Genomic DNA, 14744 nt, shown 5'->3' with positions numbered 1-14744 from the left:
ATACTGAATTTTACAACCCTATTTTAAAATATCTTCTAACAAATTTACAAGGCTTAGTCATATTTACAATATTCTAGTTAGGATCTTTTTTAAATGCGAAGCTTTTCTATAATTAGGGTATGTCCGTCCGTCCGTACGTCTGTAACGGATAGCTTTTTTCATTAATTTAGGCATGTTAGAATTGTCCTATCGATTTCAAACTTTGATTCCTGTAGTAGTTAGGTACGATTTAGAAAGCATAGCAACTCTATAATCATTACAAGAATGTCCGTAAGTCCATTTTAAAAATGTTGATTTTTTTACTTTTTTAACAACAAATTTTTATGTGATCAAATTATCCAATTGATCTGATTTTTGGTATACTGATATCTGGGACAACAAAGTACAATATTGTAAGCGAAGCAACTCTATAATCAAGTCCTAAAAATGTAAGTATGTCCATAAACATTAATCTGTATCAAGCAGTTTTTCAACAAATTTACTTATTATTTGGCTTCGACTCTTATACATTTATATTCTGCTTATTCATGTCTGACAAAATACAAGTGACAATGTCCGTTTGTCTTACCGTTTCAGTGCTTTGCTTTTATGGATGTTGACATCCTTGTTATCCAATTGTTTAGTGATCTGTAATTGGTTATGAAGCAGTGTTAGGCCAGGATTCGAACCTTTTACTTTCCCGATAATGAGCAGATGCACTATACATGTTAAGCCTCTCCCAATTACCAGCAATGTTATTTTAGTACCGAAGCTACTCTATAATTTGAAATGTCCGTCTGTCTTAGTTTGGGGGAAACGTGATTTTCTCGGCACCTATAAAAGATAAAAGGCTGAAATTTTTTGACAACATTCCCATTATTAAGGAGCCCAATTAACTATACAACATCAATGGCGGTCGGACTGCTTTTTAGCAGATTTTAGGCTATTTTTGTATTTTTCACACAGTTTTCTCCATATCTTTGGTGTTTATAGTTCAATTTCCAAAATTTTTTCAGTTTTATTTGTTTGTTTTTTGGAATGCTGATCCCTCAAATTCTTCGCTACCTTTTTATTTGTTTTATCAACTCCATAGCACATTTTGTCTGTATGTATGTATTGTGTTATTAGGATACATGAATAGAACAATGGACGATAAATCAATCTACCCCCCAAAGCTATCCTATACATAAATATGAGCTAAGCCAGGAATACATACTTATTAATTGAAGGTGTGTTTGATTAATCTAACATTGTCTTATCCCTACAAAGGTACTATTCTACTAGTGTAGGAATAACTTATTGCTAGGTTAGAGTAATACACTAGAGGGAGAAAGGATTGTTAAATACCATCGCAACCGCCTTGTGCAACCTTTCTATTGGGTCAATAAAAATCAACCAATAGTATCTCTTACATCAACAAAGTAGAAGAAAATAATTTAGAAGCAGACGACAGAGGTCTTTGAAAAAGGACGGGAGGTAGTTATCTGTATATACATCTATACTATAGATCTGTTTTCTCAACCTTACTTAACCTAACTTTAAAAGACTTTCTGTCTAGCAATCTTTAAAATTTTAGTTAAAAATAAAATTATCTGAATGTTGTCATCCTTGTTCCAAGTTGTAATGTATTAACAAAATATGGTAATTTGTTTGGTTCGCTTAAATAAATAAATTCATTTATTTTTAGTTTTTCTACTAGACTGGTACCCAAAGTTTCATAACCAGGTTGACCAAAAACTTTGGAAACTTTCAGTAAATTTCAGTTAGTTCCAAAAAAGTATTGTCCAAACATTCCAATGATTGAATTTAATCTACACTAGGAGTGATTTTGTTTGCCATCTATGGGTAAGCACATCAATTTATCGTGCATTGTCTTATCCCTTAAGATACCTATGATTTATTTAACACACCCTTTCAGCTGGGGCTAAGTCTTAGAATCTATGTTTGCCTTGTTTCATGGATATTTAGTTTAATACATAAATGGATTGTTGTGTTTAAAGGAAAGTTTTAGGCTATTTTTCGGAGAAGATAGGTCAATCAATGAAACGCAGTCAAAAGAAAATAATTGATTTGCAAAGACTTAATTCTTTGTAAAAGTAACATAATGTCTGTCTGTCTATTTGTAAAGAAGGATCTTGCTAACCGCTAAACCGATATGGTTCACCTGGGTAAGTTTATAACTAATTGGGGAGAGGTCTATTACAACCATCTTGAGAGAAATCGCCTCTAGAAAAAATGACCACCCCCCCCCCCAAAAAAAAATTAGTTCCGTTTAAAAAAATAAAATTGAATATTAGGTCAATTTATCCCCTCCAAAAAAAAACAAGTGCCTCTAGAGGCCTCTAGGATCGTAGCCGCTAATGATCGACCGAGGATATCACTACTGCTACACTTTAAACTATTGGAGTATCTAGCATATTTTAATGCCCTTATATGGGGGAGTAATTGAGAACAATTGGAACAAAACACGATACCCACAGGGACGGGGGACTTCAAATCATCAATTCTATGTAGAAAATTGTTTTAAATTTTGAATTGAAATTAGGGTTGGGTTGGATACTTTTTTGGCCGGATACCGGATATCCGGCTGATTTCTAATATCAGATATCTGGTTCCAGCCGGGTATCTGGTCAAAGTTTGATATCCGGCAAATTACCGGATATCTGGTCGAATAACCGGATATCTGGCATTAAAAAAATCAGCTGAATATCCGGTATCCAGCCGGATATTTAAAATAACCGGATATCCGGCCCAACCCTAATTAAAATGTTTTTTTTTCTTTTATAAAATATTAAGGAATATGATCATAAGATATTCTTTCCCCTCAATCATAAATAAAAACATTAAATGCAGAGGGGGAGAGAATTTTGGACTGTTTATTACACAAGTACCCATAGTTTTATAGTCGCGTTTTCTTTTTAGTTGGCTTAGAAACTTTGGGTGCCTATTTTTATTAAATTTTGATTGTTTTTAAAAAAAAAAAATTCTACAGAGGGGATAATTATGTTTATCATCATTGGATGGGTATGTATGTATATCAATTTATCATCCACTAGCGGCTTCACCCCTAGCCTCTAGGGGCTTTACCCCAAGAGGTTTGATCAAACCAATTTTTGTATTTTAGATTTCATTTTTTGGGGGGGTTGTGGGTGTCCCACTCCCCAAGAAAATAGTTATAAACCTTCCCGGGATATATGAGAAGCTACCCTGTAAAGGATCCCGATCGGTTCAGCAGTTAGCGAGATCCTTTGCTACAAACAGACAGACAGACAAACAGATAGACATCGTTTTCTACTTTGTATTATAGATAGTCTTATCCCTTATTATCCCTGGAATATCTTTTTAAAGACGGCCTTTTTGGCAAGAGAAAAACCGCGACGACCACCATTTTGTTTTCAATAAAGGTGTTCACACAAAAAAAAGTAAATTAAAAAAAACAAGGATTAAAACATCCATAAGTAGAAAAGAACAAAAAATTACGTATGGACAAACGGACAAAGTGAGTTATGGAGCAGATGTGCAGTTGTCATTAAAAGAAACAAAAGAAAGTGGGTATAAAACAATTAATTAAGTAGGTATTTATGTTTTTGATTAAAGAATGACCGACAAAATTACAGACCAAGTAAATTATATAATGAATGATCATTGGTACAGGGAATCTTCACCCAAAAAATCAGCTGTCAATCATAAATATCAAGAATAAAATAAAATATTACCCTATAATCTTACGGACGGACTGACGAACATTCAGAGTAAATTATAGAGTAGCACCATACGCGTGCTTTTACATTTATACATACTCCTCTCTATTTGTATACTAGCGGCTGCGTTTCTAGCATCTAGGCGCTTTATATTCGAGAGGGGATCGAGGGAGATTGTAAAAATTTGCCTAAGAACACCTCACGACTTACATAATAAAATAAAATAGCCAAACACCATCATTGGATATATAAAGTTCCCCTTAATGGTAAAGAAAAAACCTTACTGCTTTTATTAATGACTTTTTTATCATCAAATGTTTTTTTTGTAATTATGAAGGAACACACTTTTAAGAAATGCGATTTCTCAAGTCTTTTTTACAATAAATTACAGCATAGAAGTTGTTTATTTCTACAGTGATACAAAAGTTGTTTATGTTTATAAAAACCGCCAATCGTAGAAAACGAATTAGGAGTGGTTTTTAGGGTTATTTGGAAAATCACAGTGAAATATTTTATGAACTTTATTTAAAACTAGGATGACAACATCCAAAAAAGCGAATCTCTGAAATGGAGGGACAAACGAACATTAACACTTGTAGAGTTTCAGATCTGAATAAGCATATTCTAAATGCATAAGTAAAAAAAAACTGTAAGTAAATGAGTTGCAAATCTGCTTGAATACATAGTACTGTTTAAGGACAAACTTACATTTTTAGGACTTGATTTTTAGAGATGCTTCGCTTATAACATTGTACCTTGTACACATAAAATTCTAACATTGGCTTCAGAAACGATTAATGTCCGCCTTCGGCCCCTCTGGGCTAACAAAACTGACTTTAATCTTAAAATTTTTCATATTAATATCCGCGGAAAGCAGTCTATAATGCGATGCGATAAATAACTATTATACCTTTTACATTTTCAAGTAATGTTATACAATTTTCTACTGTATTATGAAATGTTTTTGCTCTGCAAGTAAGGGGAAGGATTTTAATTTTCAGGTTAAAGTTTGGGGTGGTGTGTTGGGTGCCCATCAAGTTTTTATTATTATTTTAAAAATTTAAGGGGGGGGGGAAGTATGCTCCCAGACAATAAATCATCATGGCTTGTCAAATCATCATAGCTTGTCAAATAAATGTCCTTAACTTTCTTACACCCATACCATGACCACGGTTGTTTTTTTATTAAATGAATAAGTTAGGGTACAATGTTTGGCACTTTTGATATAAGTAAATGATAATAACAAAGCCACAGAATACGATAATACCTTCAGAAAAATCGATGAAAATAGTTTTCATACTAAATTTTGTTTTTTTATATTTTTTCTAAAATGTCATGACAGAAGATGCAAAATGTCGTCTTAGTTTTTGAAAGGATTAATCTTCTCTGAAATCTAAATTATCAAAATATTTTTTTTGGTAAATGATTATACGATATATGTCAAACATTTTATCAGAAAGAAATATTTAAAATTGTGAAGTAGAAACCTGAATAATTTTTCTTGTGGAAATAGTTTTCTGCAAATGTTGATAAACATATGTCTGCTAGCATTAAGATGTTTGTACTGCCAATACACGTTGGGTTTTATTTAAAGAATTTCTTTAAAATGTTTTTTTTTACATTGTATACCAATAACGCAATATTTGCTATCAGAAAACCCCCGACTAAGACTCGCCTACGACCCGTTCTTTTAGGATTGCTTTGTAATTTACATTTTTGAAAGTCTTTCAACAGTAAACACAGCAAATTCTCTCTTTTTTAACTAACTTTCCGAATAATATACCTAAAGCATTTGAATGGACAAAGGCTATGCTAATATTTTTACCATTCAAGTTTATTTAATATTCTAATAAATAGCGCAACCCTCCAAGTTTATGACTACTTTTCATGAACATATGATCTAAGAATAAGCTCTGACGCAATGTCATATAAGGATATTATAATATTCATTAAAAAAATTGTTATTTTTGCATATATGTTACATTTTACAGTGTTTTGTGGCTCAAAAGAAAGACAATTAAAAATTATTTCATATTATATAGTTTAAATTACATAAGATAACCTAGAAATAGTAAAAAATTCCCTTTCTTTTTTTGTCGCAAAAGAGAATTCAACAAAGATTTTCATTAAAAAACACCTTAGTGTAAAAATTAAAAAGTTTAAACATGGTCACAAAAAGATTCAATTAGTTTATTAAATGTTTCATTTTCAGCAAATGACGATTAATCTCTAATACTAAGAATAAAGTGTAAAAAGATATTCTTGTTTTAATTTTAAGCAACTTAAAATGCATTTTAATACCTTTTAATGATTTATTTTTTAAAACATCATTTTGTAAAATGTTATTGATTTTTAAAGTTATATATTAAAATGTTTTTAAATTTTGTTAACATTTTGTTTTAAATGTAGAAAATTGGTAATTCTAAACATTTAAAAAATGATTTTATTAAATTTTCATCACTTAAATTGCATGTTTGATGAAATTTTCAACTGATAATTCAAGAAAAATCGTTTAAGTTTTATTATATTTTACTTTGAAATGTTAAAAAAATATATTATTGTCAAAAATGTGGAAGTTATACTTTCCTCAAAAAAAGACCTAAAACATGCAAATTAACACATGTAATGAGATTTTTTTCTTTCAGGTTTAATTTTAAGTAATTATTGATATTTTTTGTAAAAAGGATTTTATATAAAAAGTTTTAAAACTCGAGTTATGTAGTGGTTCTAAAAAAGGTTGCAAATTTATGCAATTTTCTTGCAAAAAAAATTTTCTAGGATTTTAAAAATAGCAAAGGGTGTTATTAGACGTACTTACAGATACAATTGCTAAGTCATTTTGGCCAAACACTAAAATAAAGTTTTGACATCTGAGGGTCCAACCGTGTGACGTATAACAAAACTAAGAATTTGTGTTTGTAAATTGTCATTAATGTATATTCCTAATCATGATAAACAAAATTACCACCTGAAATTGAAATTGTGTGAATGCAAAGTTTGAACACTACTAGTCTTACTATTTAAGAAAAATAGTTAAAGCTTTAGAGCAATCGAATAAGATAATTGGGTTTTTATTTTACTGTATTTAATTTATAAAAAATATTATAATTTATTTCATGTTATTTGTAATTATACTGAAATAAATTATTCTAATCTCTAAAAAAAAAAAAAAAAAAAAAAAGTTTTTTACAGTAAAATATTCCCTCCCTTCCTGCTAAATTCCAGTTATTTGTCATTGTGCTTTAAAGAGAGAAATTTATTAAATAAAACCATCGGTTGAAAAGCAGGGGTGAATTCACAAGCGCAAAAGTTTTATTACTGCTTTGCTATAAGTACAACAGTAAATAAGATTAGTTTGTTTGATTTTATTATGATTATTCCAATTTTTATTTAATTGTATAGTAGCTTCAAAATATTATGACATAAAAAATACCTAAAAAAATGCAAACATTGAAAACAAATATGTCTGTCTGTATGTATTAAAAGATCTCGCTAACCCATGAACCGATATTGTTCTCCTTTATAATGTAGCTTCTAATTTTCGGTGAGGATACCACCACCCTTCAAAGGGCAATCGCCCCTAGAAAAAAATCCCCCCCCCCCCGAAAAAATATTTAATATACTTTTTCTTTTTAAAACTATTATTAAAAAGGAATTCTTAACATATCTTCTCTTATAGTATTAGGCTCTTTTCTTCCCCCTCCCCTTTCCCCCTTTTTAATATAGAGCTCCTAGATGCTTAGGGCGAAGACATTAGTGACTTGAAATAGAAACACATAATTTTAGGTTTTAAAACAATTAGACACTTCTTTTGTGCTGCAATGAATGTGCACCTTGACAAGTGGGAGTAAGAAAAGAAGCAAAAAAAATTATTCCTTTTGCAAATTTTGTAATAAAACACCTTAAACAGAAATATCTTTAACTTCTTTGTCAATAATTTTATTTTTGGGAATATTTTTTTGGATTTGGGATAAGTAATTCTGGAAAACAAACAAGGATGACAACATCCATAAAATCTTTAAACGAGTTTAAATACATATGATATAAAGGGATAGATGTAGAATATACGTGGATTTTATGACATGAGGAAATATTTTGTCAATTTAGGTTGCAATTTCCCCTCGCATTTATTAGTCGGGCCTTTTATCCAATGGGAGGGGAAGGGAATGGGTTAAAGGAGGGGGATGGGGGAGATCGTTATTTTAGCCCGCTACAGAACTTACCATAGAACATGAAAATCTGGTATAATATCCATTAATAATAAATCTATTTATAAATTTTTTTTATACATTGGAAGATAAATATCTCACTGATTATTGGTTCGAATAGATTATACTTTTTAGGGAAGCTTTAAATATATCTTTTTTTAAACTTCTCCAATTTCTTCTAGCAGCTAGGGGAGAGGCAACTATTAGTTACATAAGTGGTCTATTTTTTATATCAGATAAAAAAATATATATTTCATAGAAAAGTCTAATTATACTAGAGTATTAGAGACAGACATACAGATCAAATGATTTTATATAGAATATCATTGGGCAGCAAATAACTTCCCAAAAAAACAGCCTTTACATAAAATAGCAGTAATGTATTTAACATTTTCGACTTGATAGACAGACAGACGGGCGGATGGACTGATAAAGTGAGTTATAGACTAGTTTTTTCCTTATAAAAAAGAAAATTAAACTAAAAAATATAAGTCTCAATTTAATTTCATTGCCATATCCCTTTGTTTTTGGTTAGAACAAAGATAATATAGTAAGCAAGGATGGGAGGGATAAGACATTTGATCATAAAATATTTGGGTATAGTCCCTTTCGTGGCAACGCTCCTTAAGGGGCGATTCTTCGTTTTTTTCACAGTTCCTTTTCTCCTATTTCTAGCCCCTGCGGAAGGCTCTAACCTTGCGGAGCCACTTGCTTAACCCTGTGGGGCAATCACCTAACCCAATATAACCTAACCTAACCTAAAATAACCTATCAAAAGCCATGCCCCTTAAAGGACGTTGCCACGAAAGGGACTTTTCCCAAATATTTAAATCCCTGTAAAGTACTCAGGGGAAATTGAACTGTAAATTATACTGGTACCCAAAGTTTTCTAAACATGTTGTCTGATTTGTTGGCTCAAAAACCTTGGGTACATTAATCAATTTATTATCCATTGTCATATCCCTTAAGATCCCTGAAAGTTATGCACTGTGAAAATTAACAAAGATGTTTAAAATTGCATTTTCCATAGATTAATTAATACATAGATTACAAATGTGAACAAAATACCGAAGTCTACTAATTGACAAAACAATAAGAAAGGTAAAAATATAAAATTATGTTAATAGGTAATCACGTTATATACCCATCTATCCATCAACTATCTATCTATACATTTATCTGTCCTCTATCTAGATGGATAAATAGATAACAAGGATGACAACATCCATAAGTATCGAAGCACAAAAATATGTATAAGAATTTAAAGATTAGTTGTCAAAAGCATGTATTGTATATTAGGAAATAAATCACGAAACCTTTTCAAAATTTGTTTTAATTTCATAATATTTATATTTCAGTAATACGACTAACAGACTGACGGTCAAAGTAAATTACATACTGGATGCTCAAAACAACGGGAAATTTAATTTTGATATTTTTAACTACAAAAATTTTAAAAATCGGACCATAAACACCAAAGATATGAGGAAAAATGTGAAAAATATAAAAATAGCCAAAAACCTGCAAAAAGGCAGTCTGACCACCATTGATGTTTTCTTGAAACGACAGGAAATTTAATTTTGATATCTATAACGAAAAAAATTTTGGAAATCGGACCATAAACACCAAAGATATGGAGAAAATGTGAAAAATACAAAAATAGCCTAAAACCTGCTAAAAAGCGGTCCTATCGCCATTGATGTTTTATAGTTAATTGTGCTCCTTAATAATGGGAATGTTGTAAAAAAAATTTCAGGAGCCGAGAAAATCACGTTTCCCCCAAACTAAGACAGACGGACATACGGACATACAGACAGACGGACATTGTGAATTATAGAGTAGCTTCGCTACTAAAAAGATAGATTGATAGTGGACAGATATATGGATAGATAGATGGATAGATGATGGATATATATATGGATGTATTGTATAGATATATGAATGGATGGATTTATAGATAGATGGATAGATATACATATATGTCCTTAGATTGATAGATAAACAGATGAAACAAAAAGGTAAATAGAGGTAGAAAAAGATAGTTAAAAAAAGAAATAAAAAGAATCAACCAAAAAAGCCTACAAAAAGAAATAATAACCCAATAATTTTGAGTGATTTAAAACCCTTTAAAAGAGAATTACCAACCCACATAATCATATGTTTTACTTGCAAATATTGATGCTTTCACACAAAGTACCTTGTTGAGTACAGATAATCCTCTAAACCATTCATTTTGAAGAAAAAAATTTAATGGGGAAGGGGTAAGTGTTTGTTTTCAACTTCTATTTCATTAAATAATAACATGCAATATTGAGAGAGAGAGATAGAGAGACATATATATAGAGAGAGAGAGAGAGAGAGAAAGATAGAGAGAGAGAGAGAGAGAGAGAGAGAGAGAGAGAGAGAGAGAGAGAGAGAGAGAGAGAGAGAGAGAGAGAGAGAGAGAGAGAGAGAGAGAGAGAGAGAGAGAGAGAGAGAGAGAGAGAGAGAGAGAGAGAGAGAGAGAATGAGAGAGAGAGAGAGAGAATGAGAGAGAGAGAGAGAGAGAGAGAGAGAGAGAGAGAGAGAGAGAGATATGTTGATCGAAAAGTATTAAACATTAAGTTCGACCATATTAGCTATAAAAATTATAATAGCAGAGTTTTTTTTTTATAAAAGTACGGAATTGGAAAGGCTATTTACGGAATAAATAGGCAAAATTAGGGTTACTTTTTTTAGTAGTGAGGCTATTCTATAATTTACTGTGTATGTCTGTCAGTCTATCGTTCTATTAGTCCGTAACGCTAGGGTTAAATAGTAGTTTACTCGTCTACTATTTCAGATGTTTAGAATTTGTAACAAAGCTACTTTATAATTCACTTAGTCTGTCCGTTCGTTTGTTAGTCATTACAAGTATTGCATAAGTATTATTTCAATTTGGCTCCAAATAAAATTCATGTTCGCAGGATTAGTTCTGTGCAATGCTAAAAATCATGTATATCGTATCAAAGACAGTTTTACTCAAATAAGACAAAAATTAAACCCCTGTTTTGCTGGCCAGGGCCTTCTGCTCCTCAAATTATTGCATATTTATTAAACTCCCAATGATGATACACAAATTAATTACTCCGTCTTTTGATGAAAAATATTGGTTGTAAAAATTTGTACCTAAAGCCAGCGTGGTTGTAAAACTTTGGATACTAGTGTCAATTACAGTCTAATGTCCCCTCCTTTCCTAATTAGTTATATGTACAATGTATATTGACATCCTTGTTAAGTTTTAAAAGGGCATATTTTAGTTTTCATGATTATCCTAAATTCAAAAGAAAAACAAGGATGACAACATCCATAAAAGCGAAGCACTGAAACGGTAGGACAAACGGACATTAACACTTGTATAGTATCTGAACTGAATAATCAGAATTTTAAAGTTTAAGAGTCGAAGCAAAATTGTAAATAAATTAGTTGAAAAACTGCTTGAAGCAGGATAATGTTTATGGACATACTTAAATTTTTGGACTTGATTATAGAGATGCTTCGCTTATAATATTGTTCTTTGTTGTCCCAGGAATCAATATTCTAAAAATCACATCAAACGGATAATTAGAACACTTGAAAATTTGTTGTTAAAAAAGTAGAAAAATCAACATGTTTAAAATGGACGTACGGACATTCTGGTAATGATTATAGAGTTGCTACGCTTTCTAAATCGTACCCAACTACTACAGGAATCATCATGCAAAGTTTGAAATCGATAGGACAATTCTAACATGCCTAAAATAACGAATAAAAGCTATCTATCTCGGACGGACGTACGGACGGACGGACGTACGGACGGACCGACCCTAATTATAGAAAAGCTTCGCTTTTAAAAATCAATGAAAAGGTAAAAGATTATTTCAAATGGATTTTACTAATGGAAGAACATTGGACTGTAAATTACACTAGTCCCCAAAGTTTTATAATGGCCCAATCTTATTTATATGCTCAAAAACGTTGGGTACTTTAGTTGTATTTTGATCAGTTGGTTCAAACTAGTGGTGTCCACAGATTTCAACCATTAGTTTAAGTGTACAGAATATGAAATCTGATTATTCATCTTTGGGAATTTATATCAATTTATCGTATTCATTCATTCGAATCCATACGAAAATTTATATCTAGCATCGTATTATATCCAGCTTTCTACGAATATAAAAATGTACAATCTGGTTTTAATCTTATAATTGTACATTATATGTCCGAGGAAAGCTGTTTATAATACGATGCGAGAAATAACTATTATCGTCCATTGTTTTATACCGTACGATTATTTTATGAAATGTTTAAATTGAAAATGTAGCAATCTTTTTTTAAAAATCTGCGAGGTGAGGGTTACGCAAAAAATGGTCAAAAAATCAGGGATATTAAGGGATAAGACAATGGACAATAATTTGATATACATCCCCAAATTGATAATAAACAAAATTTCCCCATCGGTAGATTAAATTATTGGTTGAAATAGAAACAAACCGATCCAATTCAACAAAATAGAACTTTATAACACTTTTATTAACTGTTTAATTTACAGTTTAATGTCCCCTCCCTCCCTGTGAAAAAAAATCCTTTAATATATCAACATATTTACGATACAAGTGAATAAACAACAACACCTAAAATATGTGTTTGGGGGAATGGTTAACCCCCCCCCCTCCCCCCTTTAACAATCGACTATAGGTAATCTATTCAAAAATTTCCATGGCTTACTGACATTATATCGAAATTAATAAATCGTCGAAAATTGGAAATAATTATAAAACAAGGATGGCAACATTTATAAGTAGCAACGAACAAAAAATATGGATGAACCAACTGACGATATGATTGATAAAGCAGATGTTCAATGTTCATTTGGAGGTTCCAAAAGCCATATAAATGACGAGAAAGCATAAAAAATATTTGAATTGATATAAGAACTTTTTGAAAAGAGGCATAAAAATCCTATATTCATTACATAACGCCATTTTATTTATTTTTAATTTATCATTAGGCGTATGAAGAAAAACTATAAGCTATCAGTTAGGAAGATAGGAAAGGGTATTATGGAGTAGCTTCTAAAAATCTTCTATCTATTAAATAACTCTATTCTAATAATGATAGAGTTACCTTGACCTGAATACACTTTCCAACTCCAGACGTAAAAAGAAAACCTATATGCCTTCAGATAGGAAGACGAAAAGTGAATTATAGAGTAGCTTCTGAAAACCTTATTTCTATTACCTAACGCTATTCTAATAATGATTTACCTGGGCCCTGAAAACACTTTCCAGCTCCGGGGATGGTTGGTGCAGGTTGGTAATGCTTCCTGATGGAGGTCCACTTTTCTTTCTATAAATATATATTCATGTATTATCGTCTTAGCCCCTAGAGGTCTCTATCCCCCCCCCCCCTCCTCTAATTTGAATTGTGGTTTTAAACATTCATTTATATCTCCTATGATGATAAACAAACTAACCACGGTCAATTAGACTTATTGGTCGTAAAAATTGTACTAATCCTGCATTGATAAAAAAAAACTCCCTCTGTGACTTATAATATTTGTTACAAAGTTTGGAACTAAACAGTTAAAATTATAAGTACTCAAACTTGATTATAAAACTTTGGGTACAAATTAATTACACGTTCCTTCCTCCCTGACAAAACACCTAATAATTCTACATGTTAAAACATTTTTAGAAAAAATTTTGCCGGACAACAATAGTAATTTATCGCATCGTATTATCAACAGCTTTCGGTGGATGTAAAAATGTACAATTATAAGTTAAAACTTTTTTTGTTAGCCCAGAGATACCGATGGCATGGACTATAAAAATTGGTTTTAATCTTATGATTGTACATTTTTTAATTCATAGAAAACTGGATAAAATATGATACGATACATAATTTTTCAGTATTGCTGAGAACTAGTTCTAATCCAGCGGATATAAATCGGTTTCGAAGCCATACTAGAAAAAATCTTACCGCAGAGCTGGTTTCTTTTTCCTTGTGGGGGTCGCTGTTCTTAAATTTGATTCCTAAAATAATTAGGCATAATTTCTCATAAATAATTCGGAGAATGAATTTATTTTCTGCTAATGTCCTTTCTCTTCAAAAAATTCATATTTCTAATGCAAAGTAAAACGATGTCTGTCTGTCCCTTCGTTTGAATCTAAAGACCAGGGTAACATTTAAACACATTAGGCAATATGCCTACTGGTTATAGCCAGGTTTTTGGTTATTTTATTTGGAGGGGTAAAAGGGACACCCCACTACCTTAAAAATAACTTTCCTCTTATGTAAGAATGAAAATAAAAATTTTTTAAAAATCGATATAAAAGAAATATTTAATTAATGATGAATTAAAAAGAGGTAAATTTATAATTTTGTATTATTTTTGTTTTCACAGCTAAATATCACTAAATAACAATAATTTTTTTTGTGCACCCTGTTGTTTTATCAGTTTTATTCGAACAGGCTTACGGTCATACCATAGTTGTATTGTATGTAGCAGTGTTATATACAAATTTTGGTGCTTTCCCATAAAAGACGAGCATCCTTTCCCACCCCAATTTGTTTTAATAAATTGACAATATTGAATGAGGGTGTTTTCTTTTCGTCTCTCCCCTGCGGTAGACTTAATCATGCGGGCACTCTATCTTCGGTACTCTAACCCTGTATTCATTATAACCTAACCTAATGCATAACACCATCACTTAAAAAACTAACCCCCCACCCCTTTTTGAAAATAAATTGGGGGGGAGGGGGTATGGAGTTTACTTATCACTTTAAGGGAAACGACCCAAATTTTAATAATGCCCAAATATGGAGTGCTTTGGGGTATTGTTATTATTATTTTAGA

General features: G+C 31.2%; 1 protein-coding gene across 1 annotated transcript in view; it reads right to left on the bottom strand.

The window, feature by feature from the left end:
• LOC145306007 (uncharacterized) overlaps window positions 1-14744 on the bottom strand; it is a 48503-nt gene that overhangs the window by 29441 nt on the left and 4318 nt on the right. Inside the window, exons 3-4 of the mRNA XM_080147940.1 lie at window positions 13868-13920; window positions 13153-13234 (exon numbers count right to left, since the gene is read on the bottom strand). Coding sequence (XP_080004066.1) covers window positions 13153-13234; window positions 13868-13920 — 135 coding nt within the window. The remainder of the gene's footprint in view (window positions 1-13152; window positions 13235-13867; window positions 13921-14744) is intronic.

Source organism: Acartia tonsa, chromosome 14 (assembly GCF_053477335.1).
Source record: "Acartia tonsa isolate MP-2025a chromosome 14, ASM5347733v1, whole genome shotgun sequence".
Lineage (NCBI taxonomy): Eukaryota > Metazoa > Arthropoda > Copepoda > Calanoida > Acartiidae > Acartia > Acartia tonsa.
Note: the sequence above shows the minus strand (reverse complement) of the source record. Positions and strands in the feature narration are given on the sequence as shown.